A 23,168-nucleotide genomic window follows, 5' to 3' on the forward strand; every position below is an offset into this window, starting at 1 on the left:
TTTACTTCTTAAGAAATTGAAAATAAAATGATTTCAAATATGAGAATTAATAATTATACTCGTATTTAAACTGCGCACGCTGGTATTCAAGAAAAAACATACATAGAAAGTGCGCGATATAAAAACAGTTTATTGCAATGACGGCCAAATGTCCATTGCAATCGCACATGCACTTGGAAAGCATGGCGAAATGGTTCATTATACGAAATAAAAAAATAAAGGATTAAGATGTATATTTTTATGCAAGAATATCGCTTACGCACCTTTTTTGTGCACCAACATCTACAGGTTAGTCCTCTGGCTTGGGCTTAAAATGCGCCCACGTGGGTCTCCAGATGTTAATGCACGAAATATGAGGCATATATATATATTGTTATTCAATGTATATAAATATGGTCAACTCTTGTTATCATTGCATCAAATGACCTTTCTTATCGTGTCCATTTTCGACAATTATGTGGCCGGATTTGTTCTCGCCCTTATAAAAGGACCGGAGATTCCTTCAAGAATACAAGTAAATCATTCTCTCGGACTTACTAAAACAGGTAACAAGAATATAGATGTTTCAGATAAATAAAAGCATTGATTTATAGAATAGAATACGTAACTTAAACTGTTTTTGGAATTGAAGAATATTAATCTTTAGAAAATTGGCGAATATGATTAATTATTCTGTGAAAAATGCATACTATTATATCTACTCTTTGTTAGTGTATTAAGGATATATAGTAATTGTGAATGTTTGTTATAGGCAGAGAGAGAATGAGCAGGTTTTACATGAATTTCTGAAATGGAATATTTTAATAGGGAAAATTTCTTTTTTTTATTATATTACTTAAATTATGTGCATTAAAATAACGGAGGCAGCATTTCATAAAATTATGTCGAGTTAATTCCACAACATAACTGTTGACGTTTTTAAATCAAAATTTTATTAGTTTAAATAATAAGTTGTTTTTAATTTGGCTTCATGCCATTTAAGAATTTAATTTGTTCCACCATCTATTAAAAGCCGTTAATGTTTCTCTCGTCTAAAACTAAAAAAATAGCTGACGTTGTGTTTCTTTTTTGAGCTCTAACAACACGTTTCTGCATTTTTATTTAATCTTCATATCTACATTATTGTTTATATTGTACTCATAATTACTTTCTCTATGTTCATCAGGAACAATGAAGATTGCTATCTTTTTACTTGCTGTGTTGCCATTTGCCATGAGTGCAAAGATTGACGACAAACGTTTCATTGAGAGCTTACTGGGAGGATATGACAGTAAGATATGTCTATAAAATGAGCCGCGTCACGACAAGACCAACATAATGGGTTTGCGAGCAGTATGGATCTGCGCAGTCTGATCAGGATCCATGCTGTTCGCTATCAGTTTCTCTACTTGTTATAGAGTTTGTAAGCGAACAGCATGGACCCTGATCAGACTACGCGGATGCGCAGGCTGGTTTGGATCCATGCTGGTCGCAAACGCATTACGTCGGTTTTGTCATGCCGCGGCTCATATTTTATGACACAATGCTACAAAACTTACAATACAACCTATATACCAAAATAAATGTAACATGATTGTGTAAAAACTATGTTGTATAAAAATAAAGAATTAGCAAGTATACATATGCATTTAAACGAGAAAAACATCATATCCTTTTAACTTATCATTGTTTTGTACAATTCAGTATATATTCTTCCTACAATGAAAGTACCATAAAACAAATGCTGCATTTAAGAAGATGAAGCAATCACCATGTGATAATTCCATGTGAAATATTATCTATTTAATTGTTAAATAATGATCAAAGATAAAATCTCAAAATTTACAATTGTATTTCATTATCGTCTTTGTTTCGCGAAATATTATTCAAATTATTGAGTTAAATGACATACAATCTTTAGTTTTACAATGCATAAATTGTTGAAGTATCAAATACTTTCTTATGTGTGCCATACAGATTGACAGAATTCAATTTTTGACTGCAAATATTTAAGCTGAATATATTTATTTTAGTTTCAAGTTTGTTTTACACAGTTTTTATAGTGAAAAACTTTATAAAATTAGTGAAGAACTTTATAAACAAATTTATCCATTAAAATGCAGGAATATACTTATTAAAAAAACAGTTGCTAATCGTTATATTTTCTACTTGTTTTAACCATCATCTGTTTTTTACAGTTCTCAATCTGGCCAATCAGCTCCTTAGTCAGTTCGGATGTGACGAGACTGAAGCTCAGTGTGAAAGAGAATTATGTCCACCACTTCTTGACAAAATTGACGGACACAATGCCCTTATCACCGGACTGGTCTGTGCTGGAGTCTGCAAAGAGTAAGATTATTTCTATTTTTATGATAAACTAACATTGTTATGAAATTTTTATTAGTGGGTAAAGTAATGTTTTGCAGCAAATATCCAAATCATTTTAAAACAATTTTTTTAAAGCGACTATTTGGGAAATCGATATTTTTGTTATTATAGATGAAACCAAACTATAACGGGACACACGGTGCTTAAAATAAGGTTGAATGTACAGTTTTTGATAAATCATATTAGAAATTTCAGTAATTATATAGTTATTGTAGATTTTGACATACTGGTACATTAGCTGTTAGTCTTTACGGCCGATGACGGATGTATATTATCGTGTCTCTTTTTAAGTTATTTTTAAAAATCTGTATATCTTATATCGGAGAATATTAATGGAGATATTCTAGTTCGACAAATTGTTCCATTTGATTGTTTAAATTTATATCATAGTTACACGTCATTCCTCATATATTAAAACTTATTTACATTTTATTTCAGAGCACAAGTTCTGTCAAAACAATTCGCAAATGGTCCCGTAAATGGAGTTGATCCATGTACTGGAACAGCCACCAGTGGTCGTTAAACATATTATGTTGTGTGATATAATTAACTGTGAATTTTACCAAAATAAATTTTAATACATGTACTACTTTTACTCATGTTTTTCTTTTATTCATGATGATATATTACACTACTTCAAACTATGAATTCATTAAAAAGTTGAAACCGTGAATTCGTGAATAATGTATGTTGAAATCGTCAAATTGTGAATTCGTGAAGATGAACCCAAAAATTCAAGAAGGTGAAATGTCACCACCGGTCTTTCGTACTCTTCTAATTCTTCTAATAACAGGTCTATGTTTTCAATACACCTGTGCCAATTATTTTTACCATACATTTATACATACATGTTTATACACTTAATGATAAGTATATAAGTCAAGTCAGATGAATTGCTTTAAAACAATTGCTGATGTTTATGTTAGTGTCTTGAAGCATAGGAACATTTATAATGTTTTATAGTTTATTCTCAGTAAGGGGAGTAAATCTTACCTGTATCTATGTTTACGACATGGAAAACGATTTAAGTTATTTACCCGACAAAAACAATATAAACATTAAACAATTATAAACTTTAATCATGTTCAAACCATGATAAAAGGATTTCTGCATTTGCAATATAAATGCGAAATTGGTGCATGTATACTGCTTGTTTCGTAAACTCATGTCACGAAGACAGCAATCTTTCTTGAAGACAATATGTTTTTAACTATATGTATATCTTATCTTACACTGGTAATAAAAGAAATGAAGTAGATCTAACACTGGTTTGAATAAAATTACATGTGAAGTTTTCTGTGATCTATGTCCCGTTTCTATAATTGAATTTGCCTTATTTGACAAAAAATGATTTGAAAAAAAAAAGATAAAAACTTATTACTGACGTAACAACTGCAAGGTAATTTTCCCAATCAATCTAGATAAAAAGTTTGCTATTCGGTATAATTTCTATTTACACGCATGTTCTTTGTTTGATTGTTACTGTATTTCAACAAATTAATCTTATGATTGAGGACATTTTAAAAACAGTTTGTCCGATAGACGGTCACGTTATCAGCCATCAATTTAAAAGTTTTTATTATAATTTTCAAGGACAAGTTTCTTTAAAACATAGCCACAGAACCTTGTCTATCAAATGTGTAATTAATCATTGTACAGTAAGCACAAGTCCAAAAAAGAACAAAATCACCACGGTGGAGTAGAAGGGTAAAAAATGGTTCACTTAAAATGGCAATAGTATCTAAAATAAATAAACTTAAAGCAGAAGTAAAGATGTCAAGATATGAATAGACTTTGATCCCCTTCCAAAATTTAATTTTATTTAGTTCCGCTCATTGTGTTCTTGTTTAGTGCACACACTTTCTATAACTTGGAGACCATACGCCGCTTTTCATGGAATGTCACGGAAGTGTCACATTAAAGGTTCCATGAAAAATCGCCGTATGTACACATTTGCGGATGTTTCTAAATTCAAAATTTTACCATTTCATGTTTAAATGTTGAATTCTGCTTTAGCCGGTGCTAGAGGGCATGGACGGTAGTTTGCACTTGACAGTACCATCCATGAACAGGCTCAATCAAACCGAGCCTGCAACATTTTCATTTTTGCCGTTTTAGGGCGTTCTTTAAGGATTCTTATTTTCTCAATTTGTTCATCTCTCTTTAGATATGATAATCACATTAAATTTAATTGTTAATTATTACTAAACCAGATATAACGTCATATAAACACAGTTTAACTTTAATAAAAGTGATTTGTAACGTTTGCCGTTCGAAAAGTCATTATGAGTGAATCATTCTTTTCACTGCATTCAATAAACGGTGCGTAAATTACTTTTGAAGGTCGTGTCATTCATAAATAGGTGTCATTCACATGATTATGTCAAATCTTCCTTTTCAGTGTCAATGTTTTGATCCCATACATTATCTGATAACGAATCAGTTTGAATTACCGGTATTTAACTTTCTTTACTTTCTTTAATAGAAGCAATGAGTTCAAAATTTGACTAATTGCAAAATATTTCTATAAACTGAGGGTTAAAAAACCAATACACTGAATCACTTCACTCATTGGTAATCTATAGAATAGATTCATACACTCCTCTACCTTTAAGTGAATGTCAAAGAAAAAAAATATTGACATACATATCACGTTAATACCTCCTACTTTAGATACTTTAATTTAAACATAAAGGTTAAAGATAGGAGAGTGTGGTTATCAAAAGGCTATCATACAATAAACCTCTATTAATCTCATCAAAAACAAAGTACTCGAAAACGACACACAATATTAAAGCATAAAAGAGTAAGTTATATTTAGGAAAGTACAAAGAGTAAGTAAAATTGCAAACAAGGGTTATACATGTTCTTGAGGAGGCAGATCAAAGAACGTTTAATAATTAAACTAAAGTTATTTATGTTTCGTACTTCTTGGTTAAGGTTGAGCTTAATTAATGTTTGGACCACAAATTTGTGAATCTTGTCCTGCACTTTTAACCATTCATCTTTAAATGTATGTTGAATTAATTTTGTGCGGTCAAACTGATGGTGAATTTAAATCAAACATAACCAATATGAAGTTAAATGCAATCGAAACAATCTGGCACTTTCTTTCAATCTTCGGGGAATGAATTATTATGGATAATCTTCTGCAAAGGTTATTGTTGTGTTCTTAATTGTTTCAGGCTCAAATTGTATGTTTCTGTTTGAATTTGCAATGCAAGCATATCTGCAAATGAAATTAAATGTTTTATATGCATATATATATTTAATGATAAGTATAAAGTGCATGAAAGGGGCTATGAAATACATTCATACTTTACATTGTTTGACAAGTAAGTTCGTCAGTTTGTTTATTTTCTGTTAAAATTTATTACATGTTTCTATTTTAGAGAAATTATATCCATCTGCCCATGAGTATACAGTTACTTTGACTGACTTTGGCCAAAATCGCCGTTTTATTTTTGCTATTTCATTTAAACACACAAATATTTTACATGTATTTAAATAATTGAATTACGATAAGCGTATGCTAATAATAAATGGTGTGAAATCTGGTTCGCTCATTATTCATAATTTATTTTTACATTATTATTAACAGAAAAGTATTTAACTTATCTACTTTATTTTTAAAGTAAACAAACGAATCATGACTTCATATTATAAAAAAAATAACATTGGTTAACATTTTTATCCTTTTCACAATATCGCCTACCACATTACGAGAAATTGTCAATGCCCACTTAAAACTGCCCACTTCAAACCTACTGCTTAAAATTGAATTAGTTTGCTTTCACGCAAAATTGCTTAGTTCTTTAACACTGCACTAAAAGGATTTTCGATAATTCGACTTTTGAATAATTTTAATATTAGTATAATCATGCTTAACATTACGTTATATTTAGTTCAACTTGCATGACTCAATGTTTTTTAAAGTATAATTTTGGAAACGTAATTACATTGTAATTGAAAAAAAAAGTTGCGGACTTTAAGTGCACAGCCTTGATTTCAGCAAAGTAGGTGGATATGACTAGGTCTTTTGGCATTCTCCATAATTAAACCTTAGCTTATATGATGTTAAAACTTTTCAAATTTATTGTTATTTATTGAAGCATGTTAGGAAAGAGAGAAAATAAGAATAAAAAAAGCGTCAAAAACGGAAAGTGGAAAATGCTGTAGGCTCGGTTTGATTTAGCCTGTTCATGAACGGCACTGGAAAGTGCAAGGTACCGTCCACGCCTCCATGCAAAGTATTGTTAGTTTTCTTATATAGGTTTTTACAATATCAGTTTGTACACTAACGAATAACACAGCATAAATTATGTCAAAGCGGTTAAGTTTAATTTCAAAGAGTACTTTGAACATAAGTATGTTCATTTATAATAAATATATAGATATAACCTGCGCCTTTCCTATCGAAATGAAATGCATCAATGGAATCAATCGGCTATTATATTTATTTGTAATAGGTGCAGCCTTTTTATATTATACAAAGACTTATTTTTCAAGTGCATTATTTCGCAACCTTGTCTCAGAACATTGACATGTCGAATAACCCCAAAGTATGACGTCAATTAACCAAATGTTGTCAGGAAAATACTTCAGCATTATATATGACAGTTTGCATTCGTCATTACGTATAGATTTTAGAATGGGGATTGATTTGACATCAGACAATATGGTTCTGGTTTATGTTCTGTAGGATTAATCTAAAGACTCAGATCTAAAGCCCATATGATACTTCGCATCTGAGCTAGAGCAGTTTAATTTTTTACGGCAGCGCCCTAAAATATGATATCATCGTTCTGTACATGTTGAATCAACGTGTATACCATTATTTAATATTCAACTGTTCTTGTAGAGGTAGGTACTTTAACTGGAAGTAACATGTTGAATACGACGTCATTTTAATATTTATATGATCAAATAAAATAGTTTATTTACGTATCATATACATCACAATCAAAATAAGACAAAATTAATAAGCTGATAAAGTACATATGCCATAAATACAGAATTATATGGTGTTACAAACAAAGCTTACAGAATAACATATAAACAATACACACCTCACTTAAAATATGTTTGAAATGCTGTCTATCATTTTAGAACTGGTGTATCACTGGGCTGATGTTATATAAATTCTAATCAAATTAAATATACTAGAATGTATAGCATACACTTAATTGAAGGAAGTAAACTGTTGCAGATAATTTGTTTTAATCATCGAGATATACAGATATATCGTTGCAAAGGTCATTGTTAAACTTTATGTTCAAATTACAAATAATACGGATAATAATACTAAATAGACGATTATGTTGATTTATAATGCTTATAATCCATCATTAACCATCTTATTGAGTGTTAAGGAATAGAAACTTATACTTACTTTATCAGGCAGTTTTTAACATTAATTTGTTATATAAAGTAGCAAAGTAAATAAATATACAAATGAACAAAAGATTGATTGTAAAGATTATTTAAACAGTGATAAAAACTGACGTTTATTTAGATTTATTTGCTTACCACAATCATTAAAACATTATTTAAATTGAATGTTTTCTTAATTCAACAAAGCAATTAAATTTTTAAGACCGAATTTGATATCATTGTACATATAATCTGTTAACCCTGTGTCTGTATTGATTTGTATTGAAATGTATACTGCAGTGTATTCAAGCGGGCTTTAAAGTCAGCTCTTACTAATTCATAAGGTCATTGTGGCTTATGTCAAATGTGATCCGAGTAGGGGTTTAAATATTTTATTTTCAAACGCTTTTGATAGTAATCGAACATGCGTTGAAAGAACTCACTGTACAAAATGAAGTAGAAAAAAAACCTACACGAGATTACTCTGGATTTTTTATAACAGCCAGTTATCGTACATTTGTATAAAGAAATAATAATTTATTAATGTATTGAATTATTTACAGAAGCTGAGAAAATAAAGGTAAATGTTATTGTGTTTTTTTTTCTGATTAAGCAATTAACGGAAAACAAGTTATTTTTTTTTGGTTGAAGTAACAACACAAGTTAATAACCTATATTAATAAATTTTTTCTATGATTATAGCTCAAGTCTATAAAAATTAAAACAAAAAAGAATTATTGTCTTATTTTCATAACATTTTAGAGTTAATAATTGATAATAAAAATTGTATATTAAGACTAAGACACGGTAAAAAATAAAGATTAGAAATATAACTACATGAATGGAGTTTCATTTGAACAGTTTGTAGTTCTATAGCAACTATTTATACATTCTACTCTGTCTACAGTTGTTATATAATATATTCATTTGTTTCAGATGGAATTTATCGATACAAAAGCTTCACCAGAATATGCTCTACAGTGTATTAAATGGTGCATAGAAAATCTGGAATCAAAAGCTTTAGAGGAACATCTCAAACTACACAAACATCTTCTCAAAGCTGAACTCGTTTCTTTGTTGCTCGATGTTTTTGCAAAGGGCAAGGTTCAGTGTATGAAGCTAATGCTGTCTGCAATGGACCAGGATATTAGGATAGCAAACCGCCAAAAAGACAATGTATATTTACTGCATAAGTTGCTATGTAGTGCAGTGAAAATAGGAGACAACGATATAGTTAAAGACCTAATTGATAAAGGTGCTAATGTGAATGGATTGTTCAATGGAAAGCCAATCTTGCACTTAGCAGCTAGTTACGGATTTACGGACGTTGCTGCATATTTAGTTAAAGCAGGAGCAGATATACACAGTGTTGACAAACGGGGAGATAATGTTATACATTCAATTATATCATCTAAACTCACGAACAAGGTAGATATGTTTTGTTTTTGTTTTTCAGTGTAAAAAGTATAACATAAGAAACAGATCATTTAACATTTAAGTATCCATAATCTGTATTATAAGAGATCATGTAAACGACCGACTAATATCAGATTAAAAAAAATAAATCCTAAAACATTACTTAAATCGCCTAAAATGATTTCAGAAAAATACAGTCCTGTTATATTCTTACACTCTTTCAGATATGTCTTGTTTTTTTAATAGAAAAAAAGAAACAAAAGTGCACGATAATCCATAAACCGTTCAAGTTTTAGACTTTTATCCTAACTAATAGTAGAGATACATACTATCAAGTTATCATCCTCAATGTGTACACAATTAACGATATTGTATATCTAGCAAAGTAACAATTGCTGTTTCAATCAAATTCTCTATGATCTTATTCAGGTATATATTTCCCTGTTATTTGTCAACTTATTTTGTATACTGGTACGATAAATCTAAATGTAAAACAAATTGAATGTTGCACTTACAATTTATTTGATTATAATACTAAATATTAAACAAATTCAATATTACAATATATATTCAGATATATTTGTTTCTTTTATTTAAGGCTGATACAATAAGGCGAGTTGTTTCAATTGGTGCAAACCCTCTAGTCAAGTCTTCTGCAGGAAGATTGCCAATCCATCTTGCCGCAAAGGATGCACCAGAGGTTCTAGTTGAACTTATACGAGACGGACTAGACGTCAATGTGCCTGATGATATCAATAGTGACACCCCTCTGCACATTGCTTGTAGTGCCGCCTGTCGTGAAACTATTTTGACTCTCATACAGTCTGGAAGTCGCTTTAATGCAGAAAATCTCAAAGGACTAACACCTTTAGCAAAATTACTCCAATATACACACAATGATCACGACTTTCATACAAAAACAAGGCTTAGTATAGCAAAGGAGCTTACTTCTATTGGATTTCGAATGTGCCATCCTCGTCGAAAACAGACGTCACATTCATCCTGCAGCAGACGAGACAAATCTTACGATAGATATCACGCGATCAAATTGTCTCTGAAATCACCACCGCGTTTACAAAGTATCACCCGATTGACTATTAGAGAATCGCTTACTCATGGAAGATATGTGCAAAAAGAGATTGATAATCTGGAACTTCCATTCCATTTGAAATCGTTTATCATGTTTAAAGATATGAGATTTTAAATGGGTATTTCTGAAATTCGGGATATATATTTGAACGAAATGTGAAATAACAATGACAGAATCTCGAGTATTTCTTAATGCTAGTCAAAATGAGTGTTGTTGCATATGCCTTATACTTGAAGTCTTACATATGACACTAGTCAATTACAAATGTAGAATCTCACGTTAAATTATTTTATACAATGCTTTTTAGTAATATGTAAAATTCTCACTGCCACGGTTGTGCTATGATCACATTTGCTAGTCTACGTGTTTTATTGTTAATCAATTCATATTTTATTATATCAATACTATTATAATAGTACTCCATATAGGGTCTTTTTTGTCTCTCAACAAAATGTATATTGATGGTCTATTTCTATTTCATTTAACGTTTTGTTCAAATATTTGCTGCCAGAATATTGTTTTCAATATTTGCTAGTCAAATTCAGGTGAATGTATGATTTAAAAAAGTCTTTTTGATATTAAGAATAGACATTGAAGAGGCGCCTTTTAAATTTCAATACTATCCTTGTTATTTAAAAAAATTGTCTTTTAATTTTGCAAAGGTTTCGTTAAGCAAGCCTTCAACCTTTTTAGTAGCATTTTTCAAATTTGTATGAACATGATGACAAATATAAGAAAATATATAAGAAAAGATCCAAGAGTGTGTTAATTTCTGTATTTATTAGAAATAAATTATCTGAAAGAATAACCACATAAATCTATAACCATGAGATTAAATGTCTGTATGATATTGCGTATGTCTGACAATTAGTCATCAATATTTGCACATGACTTTGCGGGTTGTAATCTGTCGTTGATCTTTACCTCTGTAATGACAAGCAAACTATAACCACAAGACATGCTAGAAGTTAGTGACTGAAGAACAATTAAGTTAAACAGATTTGTTAATACTACTGAGTTATTAGACAAAACGGTTTATATTTCACCACAGGTTTATACGAAAATTTAAAATCACATTTGCTTACATATATACCAACAGTACTACAACATCTCATTTGCACTGACATTAATCAAATTAAGATACTTCTTACAGTCACCAAAAGCTTCAACAGTTTAATTTGATTCAACTCCCCATTTAACTTAAAAATGTATATCTATTGGTGTTGTACATTATCATTTATTAAAAGCATAAAACATCGTTACTTCAGACAATGGCATGAACTAATGTTTCAAATGAAAAAAATATAAATGAATATCATTTGTCAAATATTTAATTAAATGCAAACTTACAACCTGTAAAAAGACATGAAAAATCGAACGTCAAGAAATATCACCAGACACAAAACGAACATGTTGACTCAATTGGTTTTCTTTCCACTTAAAACACATTAGAAATATATTGCTCTTGTCTTATACAAGATTAATATCATACTTCATACTTATACTATCTTTCAAAGGCACTTCAAAATAACTTCAATATGAACGTTTATATGCAACCAAACTTTCCTGTTCTTTAGCCTATAATAAGATTGTTTGCGAAGTCAATTGAAGAGTGCAAAGTACAACTAAGTTCATGTTTTACGTTGACTTTTTAGAGTTTGAACATTATAATAGCCGTTTTTTTCTTTTTGGTATTGAAATCATATATATCTCAAGATGTCAATTTTGTAAAAGCACTACCTTGGAAATGTTCTTGGTTCATTTCAAAGTTATATATTTTCAAATTAAAGCATTTAGTATAAACGCAATTATTGTCGTATGTATTAACATATTTATTAAAAGTTCACATACATTATCAAATCATACAATACAGTAATATATCTTTGTGCTCTACAAATAATGATGTCATAGTTACTGAATAAAAAAAATCACGTCCAAGTGTTTGTATGTATTCTATGCTAGGTGAATATCCATCCGCCCATTAAGACACAAAAAGTAGATTTCACTGTCGAGTATGGTCATGCTCTTCAAGGGTTAATTTTGAAATACAAAGCGGTGATAATTTACCTCGATGCATTTTCCACGGAGTATTAATCAAAGATATGAATTGTGAGCCATAAATTGGTCATTGTACGGTGGCCAATGTGAACCTAAATGTGCATTAACCTGAGCCAATATGGAAAGTATGAGATAGCCTTGAACATGGCTGTTTTGCCTTCTAAGAGTGCCTTTCAAGCCGTCACACTCTGTGCTAGAGGCTCGTTGTTTCAATAATTATATGATTGATTCTTGAAACAGTTGTGGGACAGGATGTTTGTGTTATGTAACAAAACACACATGATATTGCACTTAGATACAATGAAATGCTTTGGAACAAAATATAATGCTGCTATATCTAGTATCTAGAACAGTTTTTACCATTTATCGAAGATTATGTCGATGCGGCATTCCCTCTTGCACATTTATATCAGGCAGGTATTTTAGAAGTATTCTTTTTCAAATTCAAACACATTTTTTCAACAGACATATAGCTGTATATTATTTAGTGTATTTAAAAAATTACTGAGTATGTTCCTTATTTTTATTTTAGTAGTCATGTTTGTAACAAGTTGTTTTACGCTTGTTTTACTCGTAACATGCAAGTGTTATATTGAAGTAATTTGTTGTGGCTTTATTTACCCACTTGTACTGATTAATTGAAAAAAAATAATGTCAGAATGATTCTCATACACTAAAATATGACTTGAACTTCAATATATTGTACTATATTTCTAAAGATAATTATAAAGCCACATAATTTGATTTATTTAAAGACACGCCTACAAATGCATGCAATATTAAAGAAAATCGTACAAACCCACTTAAGAAATAAAATGTTTACACACAATTTATGTAAACCTTGCATTTCTATGTCATGTAAACATTTTCTAAAAAGTCTAGTAATACTTGCTGATTTTTAAGCTTTTTCTTGCATACTCGGCAAATCTATAATTTGTTAAGAACAAACGCAGTAATTATCGTCTTTTAATTAATGTTATATTTTTGATACAAAATTGAAGATATGGAGTTATATTCATACGTTCTTTTAAAAGTATATCTGTTAAGTAAAGTGCGTTGATTGCATACAATAAAGTAAGCATAATAACGTTATTGTCATTGATTTTGTTTGTAAAAAGCTAATTGTAATGTAACAATTAAGCTGGAACAAGATATAATAAAATAACTGCTATAGTTTTTGAACATCAGATATATGTTTTGTTTGAATTCATTGTAGTAAAATAATGCTTCGGTCAGCACATTTTATAGTACATACCATGTACAATGTGTAATAGATACTTCAGGTTATATAGATTGTAATGCATAGGGCTGTGGTTCTACTAAGATGTTCGCTCGTGCCTGGAACAAAACAATGCATAAATGGGCATCTAGGGGGTTCCTCCACCATTAAAACTATAAAGTTGTCATATGACCTTTTCAGAGTATGCACGATAAAAAACTCTATACAAACAAACAAGCAAAGTTTACAGACGATTTAACCAAAATTTAATATTATAATACACATTGTGAAATAGCATATAGCTTTGATTAATATGGTAAAACAAAAAAAAACTCATAAAGTAAAGATATTCATGGACTTAAGACGACATAAAGTAGCATTATCATGTCGTAAATATTTATTTTGGTACGCTTACAAATTAATTACTTAACAGTTGCTCTGACTTCAAGCTTCGTATATGATTATCATATTTAGGTGTTATATTAATTAGTTATCATTTTATGTATGCCCAAGGAAGTTTTCTGAATTAATAATTTACGTGTTGTATTGTGCGACAATCCAACAGTGAATACTCTATATAACTGGTGAAACTGGTTTATGGTAGACTATTAATTATTAAATACAAATCAATATCAAATACTTGTATATATCTACTAAAAAAAGAATAGCATGTTCCGTTTCGCATATTCGGTAACTTTAAGCAGATTGTTTAGATTAGTTTGTTTCCGCAAAAAAGGGACACAGGTGACTTTTAAGTGGCAAATGCAGCGCCTTTATTTACCCACTCAAGTTCAATGATTGTATTCAAAATGTAAAAACATTCTTAATATGTTCAATGCAATGGCATGTCCTTCAATTTATACTGAAGTGTTTGTAAAGAAATTATTATCAAACGACGAAATGAGAAAGAATTTTTTAAAGTACATAATACACCTACAAATTTATTATAAATAAAATAGTGTTGTTCTTTGACTGAATTTTTCTTAAGTAACGGCATTTAAACCAATGGATTTTCTTCATGAAAACTTAACTCTTAATTTCTACAATTACAAATTAAATGATCATAAATTGTTCTTTACGTATATGCACATATCTGTTGCGTAGAAGAAACTATTCAAATAAGCGTTTATAAGTCAACTAATATACATAAAGTCACATTCATAAGATCCCTCGAGTGTCTCGTCTACGATCAGCGTCGCTGCTTTACATCGGCAAGTTTATATTATTATACAAAACATTGTCTACAAAGTAGTTTAAGCATTGTATTTCTGACAATGTTTAATTGCAATGTGCCTATTTCAAAAAAAAGTTCAAGGTCAATTTGAAAAACGAATGAATAAATTGTAATACATTTAACATCTTATTCGTTATTTGCTTGAACGCATAAAGTTTAAATGTTTCAATCAGCACATTTTATAGTGCGTACATAAACACTTTACATGCAATTTGTTTAAATTGTCCTTAGATTCTAAACACGATTAAACTGAACAAAGATAATCAATGCAAGTGCACCAGTATCAAATTTAGAAATAGTCTTATTATTGTTTTAGGTAAATTCAATATGCCTTTAAATTAAATAGGATTTTCATAAAAAGAGTATTTCATTATAATAATTATTATTTTTATTATTCGAGTGTTGTTCAAGAAATAACCGGATTTTGTTTGTTTATAGGTTCGATAAATTTTTTGTCGATAAGTTGTTATATTTCATACAAATTGTTATACTTTTATCACTATGCTTTGTCACTATTTGCAGTCGATGCTATCCGATCACTGTATTTGGCAAAACAACCAAGTTGATGATCTGATACGTTTTATTACATATCATCGGTTAAGTTATAAAGTTATTATCGTGTTTATCTGACACATTTGTGGCCACAAATTTTGTCAACATGATAGATAAATTTAATATGAAACAAAACTATTGATATCTTATTAATATTACGCTATAAATTAAACACAGTCAATGTTTATTTATTCAATTTGTTCTGAAAGTACTTTGTCTTTTCAAATCTTTATATTTCAATTTGCAATGATATTGTTTAAAGTCATTTGGTAAAATTTCCGTGGATCGACTCGTTTTTATTTTTGTTCATTATGTCAGCGATAATCAGGGACCATGATTGAATCTCAAATATTAATTCTAACTCATCGTCTAATATTTTTCATATGTAAAATGATTGTTTTGCTTCGTAAACATCAATTGCAATATCAATTTCAATAAAAATACACTTCTGTACTAAAATATTTCCGTCCATCATAAATCATTGCATGTATTTATTGCGTCGGAGAAATAATTTCGGTTGTAAGAAGTTGTGTTCCACGTTTAATTCTACACTCTTAATTTACTTTAACAAGAGGTTCATAATGGTTGTTGAAGTGACAAATGACAATAATCGTTCTATAAAATAACTTCGAAAGTTTGTAAAAAGGTTTGATATTCGGCATTCCTGAAGGTAAACTATAAAGTAAACATGTGTCAACAAAAAATTCCCTTACATCAAAACTTTCCTTTTCGTTTACATATATTTTGTGACCGTCATCTTGTTTGACCTTTATATTTATTAATTAACTTTATTGATATTAAATACCAGCAATGCTCATTTGGATCGCATTACACAACAAAGAAACGATTTTCTTCAACGCTTCAACGAGAGCAAACATTACTGAACCCATCAATTAAGTCGTTAAAAATCGTTTAACGCCGAATTGACTTGTAGTGATGTCGATAAAAACTTCCAACTTAATTAACTTATGTTGAAAAATGCCATTTAACAGGGACTACCGACGATTACGTAGACCTTTGCTGTAACTTTTGTATCAACTAAGCTGTCTTTCCTTATAATGAAACGCTCTTCTTTGTGCCAGGTACCAACTCTTGAACTATAATCATGTGTTGCCAAGTCTGTAAATCTATACATCGAAAAGAAATAAGATTTTTATTTTTTTAGAATAAAAATCAATAAATTTGTGGACTGTATTTAATAATTTAAATCTTTAACCTCTTGATTTCCTTCAATCTTGTCTCAGGATTATGTGTTGATTCTTTTCCACTTCTGTGCCGACTCATGGTGAAGGAACACTTGAAGTTTGAGCAACAGACAGCCAACTTTCCACTCTTTTAAACCTTAACCCCTATAAGGATTTCTTTGAATATGGCTCAAATGTTAAACAATGTGATGTTCGTGTATTAACTTTGTATAGTTATTAACCCTTTAAATGCCATCTCATTAAGAATGAATTTTGTCCCCAAGAGTCAAAACTGTTTTTGCAAAGTTTTAATGTTATTACATTTTAATTATGCTTCAGGAAAAGTGGAATGCATACAGACGATAACTCTTTTGATGAATATATAAGTTTTTTTAGTAAATGCCTTTAAAAAATGTTCACAATGAAGTTTTATTTTGGGCCTTACCAAAAAGAATTGTTAAATATAGCATTGTAAAACTTCACAGACTGATTGATTTCTCATTTATATCTCATCTAAACTGATTCCAAACTGATGTTCTGATTTCTTCAGGTTTGAAATGACAAATATCCTACACGGGTATAATAGACAAAGTAAAATGTCAGTCATGATCTGATTTCATAATAATTTCCGGGCGTATTTATGTACTTTTGCAAGTCCTCTGTAGCACATAAGTTTAGGATTGTCGTATCTCCTTAAGGTTTGGTTTTATTGTGAACGACTTAAGAAATATGTGTCTTATAAGTGACAAATGTTGCGCTTTTATTTATCCACTCAAGTTCAATGATTTAATTCAAAATGTAAAAACATTCTTAATATGTTCAATGCAATGGCATGTCCTTCAATTTATACTGAAGTGTTTGCAAAGAAATTATGACGTTGAAATAAGAACGAATTTTAAAAGTACTTGATCAACCCACAAATTTATGACTTATGTAATACTGCTGTTGCTTGCAATGAAATGTTCTCAAAGATCACTTAAACCTATGGATTTATGTCAGGAAATCTTATCTAGTTTATATCTGCAATTACAGATTCGATGATCATAAAACCGTTCTATGTCCGGTTTTAAAGAACAGTATATGTACACATCTGTTGCGTAGAAGAAACTATTTGAATAAGCGTTTTATATGTCATTTAAATTGCATGGATAAATCAACTAAATATACATAAAGTCACAATCATAAGATTCCTCTAGTGTCTTGTCTTCGATCAGCTTCGCTGTTTAACATCGGCACGTTCATAATATAAGATACGTACACAATATTTCAAGCATTATTCTTCTGACTTTGCTTGAACGATTACATTGTGCCGTTTAATTTGACAAAAAAGGTACTATTGAATACATCGTTATACATTTAATAAAAACATATACTACGTTATTTGCTTGAATGTATAGTCAGCACATTTTATAGTACGTGCACGAACGCTTTACCTGTCATTTGTTTTCATTGACAGTTAATTGAAAAAAAAAGTTTTAAAAATGCAAGTGTTTGTTACATTATTCATTTCATTTATTTTTGAATTATTTAAAATGGTTTGATAAAAAGGCAAATCAATTTACATTTATCTAATCATGCAAAATATCATTGAATGATATACTATGCTCCTCTTTGAGTAAAATAATTTTATCGCAGAAATAAATTCATTGAAATCTATGAAAATATTACTGAATATGTCTAATTTGAATAAACGAATGTATAAACTATTTATGGGAAGCTCAAGAAAAAAATGGTCCTTTCTTAAAAAAACTGCCAGTTTTTTCCATCTGGTCCTATTCGTCCCGTCTGGACCTTTTAGCCCCTCTATCAAGTTCTAATAGTATGTGCTGTATTGTAATTGTTACATTTTGCATTTTGCATATTGTACCACATGGGTCTATGACCTTCTGGAAAAAGATAAATAAACTTGTTAAAAACTTGTTATAACACTGACAAATATTCTTAGTTTCATTTTTAAGGTAAATTCAATATTCATGTGAATAAAAAAAGCTTGTGCTTTGACCTCTACACCTCAATTTATTCATATATCAAGTTATCTGAAATCGTTCCCTTATGCAGGGACCAGATGGTCACACGAATATGGAATTTGAAATTTCGCACGAAGATGGCCCCGAAATTGGTCGACATCCCCTCAACAGCTGAAGCAAGTACAATTCCTGCAGAAGGTCACGCGATCGCATCCGATCCACGAAGGTCAGGCGATGGCATCAGATCCACACACGAAGTCACCTCAAAGATGCAAAGTTTTACCAAGTAGTTTACCCACAGGACACGCGAAGGTCACGGGAAAGGCACACGACGTCGTATTTTGAGTACGATGCGTTCGTACGTGGTTACGAAGGCATCAAGTGACCTCCAGGTGGTATAAAACCTTCGGTCAACCGCGGCAAATTTCAATGGCAGATGATATTGGGAGCTAAACTAAGTTTAAACTTTATTTTGGATCTTCATATTAATATCAAAAACAATTTTATTCACACAAAAATCTATGGTAAAAGAGATTATTTGATTTTGGTATAGTAAATTATCCACATTTAGATGGAGGCGAACAGCATGCAACATCTAACGGGGTATATGTATCTCAGTTAATAAGATTCACAAGAGGATTTTAACGAGCAAAATATTTTCATTACTAGCAAGCTACTCAAACAGGGCTACCGCGTAAATATTTTACAAAATGTTACAATCGTAATTAAATATTGATTTAATAACATTTCTCCGACAAGGGATTATCCAGCGTGATTTTTAATGGGATGTTATAAACAAACTTCGTATGATCTTGGGTCATTGCTATTCTTCTGTTGTCTTTACTAAAATTATTAAACTTTTTATTAAAAGAGGTTATGACCCTACCGCATGCTTAGTGTTCAACACTCTTACAGTTGGACGCTACAGTTTCCTCTTTTGAATACATCTGTCGGACCAAGTTGGAGACTCAATGATGGAGAGTTCTTAAAGTCCTTTGGGACTGAATTGCCTTAATGTTCGTCTTCTGTCTTGCTTCGTTGGGCCCTTGTAGGTGATTTTCTTGTTGCTCTGTCTTCCTTTAAGACATTGAGTACATTTGTTATGGTCAATGGGTTTTCTTTTATATGTTTCTACATGATCATTTCGGTGTTCACCTTTTGTTACCATAACAACTGTTAGAAATTCATTTTATTTTCACTGTCTCGTTTATAGGAACATGGTGGGGCTAAGAGTGAGGTTTGGTGCATCATTAACCGGTTTAAACTCCCCAGCAGTACTTATGCTGCTGACCGTTCCAAGGCGGCGCCCCTCTGTGTTCCTCAAATGTATGTCTTTGTTCTTTCATACTGCTTTGGTGACATATTTGTCTGTGTCCCTTATATTCTCGTTTATTGTAAGTATCTCCCCTTTTGCCCCTAGTTTTATTTCTTTTATTCCCCCCTTCCGAATCTCTTACCCCCTTCCCCTGTGTCCTTGCTTTGTGGGCTTATTAATTAATCATTTATTTGTTTTCTTCATTTCCTTGTCGGTTACTCTTGTTTCTTCTTATGTATCATTTTATTTATTAGTCTGTCCTTGCTCTGCCTTGTGCTTTGTCCTGTTTTTTGTTTGGGGTCCTCCTTGGCTCCTTGCTTCTAGTTCTTGTGTATACGCCTCCGTGGTCGAAGGGTTAGAGTCGATGACTTCTAATCCAGTTACTTCTCTGGCGTGGGTTCGATGCCCGGGAGATGCTTTGGTAGTTTAGCGCGGAGAAAGGTATTCTAGTACTGGTGTAACTCTCCAGGAGCGATGGTTAGGAAACTACCCGCCTATATGACTGAAATACTGTTGGCAAAAGGCGTAAAATCAAACAAACAAACAAATCTAGTTCTTGTTGCTGCGTCTTGTGGGGTTGCATTTATTGAACGCTGCCTTTCATTGTTGATCTTGTTTATCATATTTGATAAAAATTTATCAGGTCGCCCAAGGAGGGCCTGTAGGAGTTGCTCATCATGTTTTCTAAGGTGTATAAAAATTAGCAGTACTGCTGCCTTCTTTTTCTCGGTTGACTCATTATCAAAGCATGAAATTCTGCAGGGAATAAACAGAAAATAATTGTAAATTAATTGCAAATAATGGAAGCTTTTTATGTCTCTGTAGAGATGTGCAAGACTGACAGATGAGGAAGATGGTCTGAGGCTAGGTCTTTATATGTCCACCATGATAAATATGCAACGCTTCCTCTTCTCAATTTGCTTTGTTCTTACTCATCGTAGTCCCATCTCGATGACATCGTACCAAACCACGATGGCGACACGACGGTATTGCGGGGGTTTCACGTAGTCGTGTACCCTTCTAAAGTCAATCGGGAATTTTCGTGTTTCCTTCGTATTGTCTTTTTTAGGCGATTACACCGATGATCACACGAAGTCAAGACGAAGGCTACAAGATTTGACAAGATAGCCTCACGACGACCTTACGAAGCGCATAATTGGCGAATTCAACACAAAAATGAACCTTCGAAATGTCCTCCGGCAATTTTTTGGCATGCCAAAGATTTTGCGACCGCTCACGAAGTTGCTGCCGGAGCCTGCAATGGCCATTCGAATGGCCCGATGTTATTACGACCAGAACTGAATTTGAACATTTCCTTATTCGTGTGTCCATCTGATGCCTAATTCGGGACAGTGTGACGCCTGCATCACATTACTCCAAGGAATAGAAAGAGCATCGACACACGAGGTTATCTGATTTATACGAGGGGCCGTAACCCCCGAGTATTAATCAGATTGCCGAGTGTTTTGATGTTCTTTCTCTTTTGTGCCATAGTGAAACATAAACACACATTCCCTGTTGTCACAATATGAAACCAAAGAAAAAAGAAACCAATGAAGGAACATCTGGATATGATATTTCTATCGATTTCCCTTTCTCTGTCGTCTGACACAATAAGTAAACTCCAGCAAAAATGAGCCAATCAACTTGAATCAATGCTCTTGAGTGCGGGCAACTAATACCTGCACTCCAGTTAACGCACTGTGCATGTATATGTATACGAAATAACTCTGACACATTTGCAACAGAAAGGTCCCCAAACTATAACACAATTAAACATAACATGTTTACAGGTTACTTTAGTAATAGATCATAAATAGATTTTTTTTCCGAGGGAAATTCCAGAATGAACCGAACTTTGTCCGATAATTTTCTATTCGGGTTTATTAAGTTATCATCAACTGTGTAAGGTTATCTTAAATTCAAAATATTATCATACTTTTAAATTTGTCACTATTTTTTTTTAGTCGGCGCAATTCGATCACTTTACATTATTATATTTGGCAAACAACTCAGTTGATGATTTGATACGTTTAAGTTAGTATCATCGGTTAAGTTATACAGATATAATCGTCTTTCATTTGGCACATTTGTTGCCACAAAATTTATCATCTTTACACGTTATTTAGATGCATGTATGGAACAGAGCAGTTGATGTCTTATTGACATTATGTTGTGAAATAAACAAGTCATTGATTGATAAATAAAATACTCTGTGTGTATGTTGTTTTTTAAAATGTTTAGATTTCGTTGCACAATGCTATTGTAAAATAAATTTGGTAAAATTTCACTGTTAGTTTTATAGTTACTGTAGTGGATAGACTCATGTCCGGAATTAGGAGGGACCTGGAAAGATCTATGTTCTTAGTCACTATCCTATAATTTTTATATGTAAAATGATTGTTTCGCATCGCAAACAACCAGTGCAAAATGAATTTATCTAAAAAATACATTTATGTACATTAGAATTCTGAAATAGTTTTTCCTGTTCATTTTAATTCGTTGCGAGTATTTTTTTCTCCTTATTATATAAACGTTTTGTCAAAGAAACATCTTTATGTTTTATATTTTCATTTTGGTCGTAAATAGTAAGTACTTCACTTGCTCTTTTATATTTCTAATCTACTTTGATAAGTGGTTTGTAGTTTAAAAAGTTTGAAGAAGGTTGTTTGCAATAATTTATGACAATAATCGTACCATTAAGTATCATTGAAAGTTTATAAAAGGGTTGAGCACCATATTTGTGAACCCTGCGAGGTAAACTTTCGAGATCTGCACGAAAGCAAGTAAATTTGCGTCAGCAAAAATCACTTACACTATTTCTTTTCTCACATTTACATGTATTTTATGACCCTCACGCTGTTTGGCCTAAATATTTATTGATTTTATTGATTTTTAATACGATCACATTACAGCAAAGAAATGTTTTCCTTTAAGAAGCTCATTATTGAACGTATTAATTAAATCATGAACCGTCGTTTTACGTCCGTAATGACTAGTAGTGCTTTTCATTAAAGTAAAAGTAATTGATTAACATTTAAAAAAATAATACCTATAACGCAATCGAGTGATTTGTTTATAAAGCTAAATGAAAAAATTATGTCCGAGTCTTTTACAGTCATATTGGTTATTGTGCTGTAAAAACACATTTGATGTAATGATATATTGATCTTTGGTAATAAATCAATCAATCAAATCACCAAGTGACATAAAACACTTATACATACTTCAATGTATTTGATATAATATGGGACTCTTTGAAAGTGGTCACGTCTTGACAAATATGACCTTATTAACACATTGAACCGGTATTAAATTGTGTCGTTAACTTATTTCACAAAAGCAAATGTGTTCATGACAGAGAAAAACACAATTTTACTGTTCTTTCTAATA

The 23,168-nt window shown here is 31.2% G+C and overlaps 2 protein-coding genes across 2 annotated transcripts; both read left to right on the top strand.

The window, feature by feature from the left end:
* Window positions 1-421: 421 nt before the first annotated feature.
* Window positions 422-2,953, top strand: LOC132752789 (uncharacterized). Its single transcript, XM_060743174.1, has 4 exons — window positions 422-545; window positions 1,166-1,270; window positions 2,178-2,328; window positions 2,806-2,953. The coding sequence occupies exons 1-4, from the start codon at window positions 422-424 to the stop codon at window positions 2,888-2,890; spliced, it is 465 nt and encodes a 154-aa protein (XP_060599157.1). The 3' UTR covers window positions 2,891-2,953.
* A 5,120-nt stretch (window positions 2,954-8,073) lies between these two features.
* Window positions 8,074-12,199, top strand: LOC132752781 (ankyrin repeat and SOCS box protein 8-like). Its single transcript, XM_060743160.1, has 3 exons — window positions 8,074-8,320; window positions 8,677-9,168; window positions 9,755-12,199. The coding sequence occupies exons 2-3, from the start codon at window positions 8,677-8,679 to the stop codon at window positions 10,358-10,360; spliced, it is 1,098 nt and encodes a 365-aa protein (XP_060599143.1). The 5' UTR covers window positions 8,074-8,320; the 3' UTR covers window positions 10,361-12,199.
* The last annotated feature ends 10,969 nt before the right edge of the window (window positions 12,200-23,168 follow it).

This window comes from Ruditapes philippinarum, unplaced genomic scaffold, assembly GCF_026571515.1.
Source record: "Ruditapes philippinarum isolate M1 unplaced genomic scaffold, ASM2657151v2 ctg280_1_1_1_1, whole genome shotgun sequence".
NCBI lineage: Eukaryota > Metazoa > Mollusca > Bivalvia > Venerida > Veneridae > Ruditapes > Ruditapes philippinarum.

Coding starts and splice junctions, on each gene's coding strand:
- LOC132752789 (XM_060743174.1), top strand. CDS start 422: ATGACCTTTCTTATCGTGTCCATTTTCGACAATTATGTGGCCGGATTT. Junction 546..1,165: donor TCTCGGACTTACTAAAACAG/GTAACAAGAATA, acceptor TATGTTCATCAG/GAACAATGAAGATTGCTATC. Junction 1,271..2,177: donor CTTACTGGGAGGATATGACA/GTAAGATATGTC, acceptor TGTTTTTTACAG/TTCTCAATCTGGCCAATCAG.
- LOC132752781 (XM_060743160.1), top strand. CDS start 8,677: ATGGAATTTATCGATACAAAAGCTTCACCAGAATATGCTCTACAGTGT. Junction 9,169..9,754: donor CATCTAAACTCACGAACAAG/GTAGATATGTTT, acceptor CTTTTATTTAAG/GCTGATACAATAAGGCGAGT.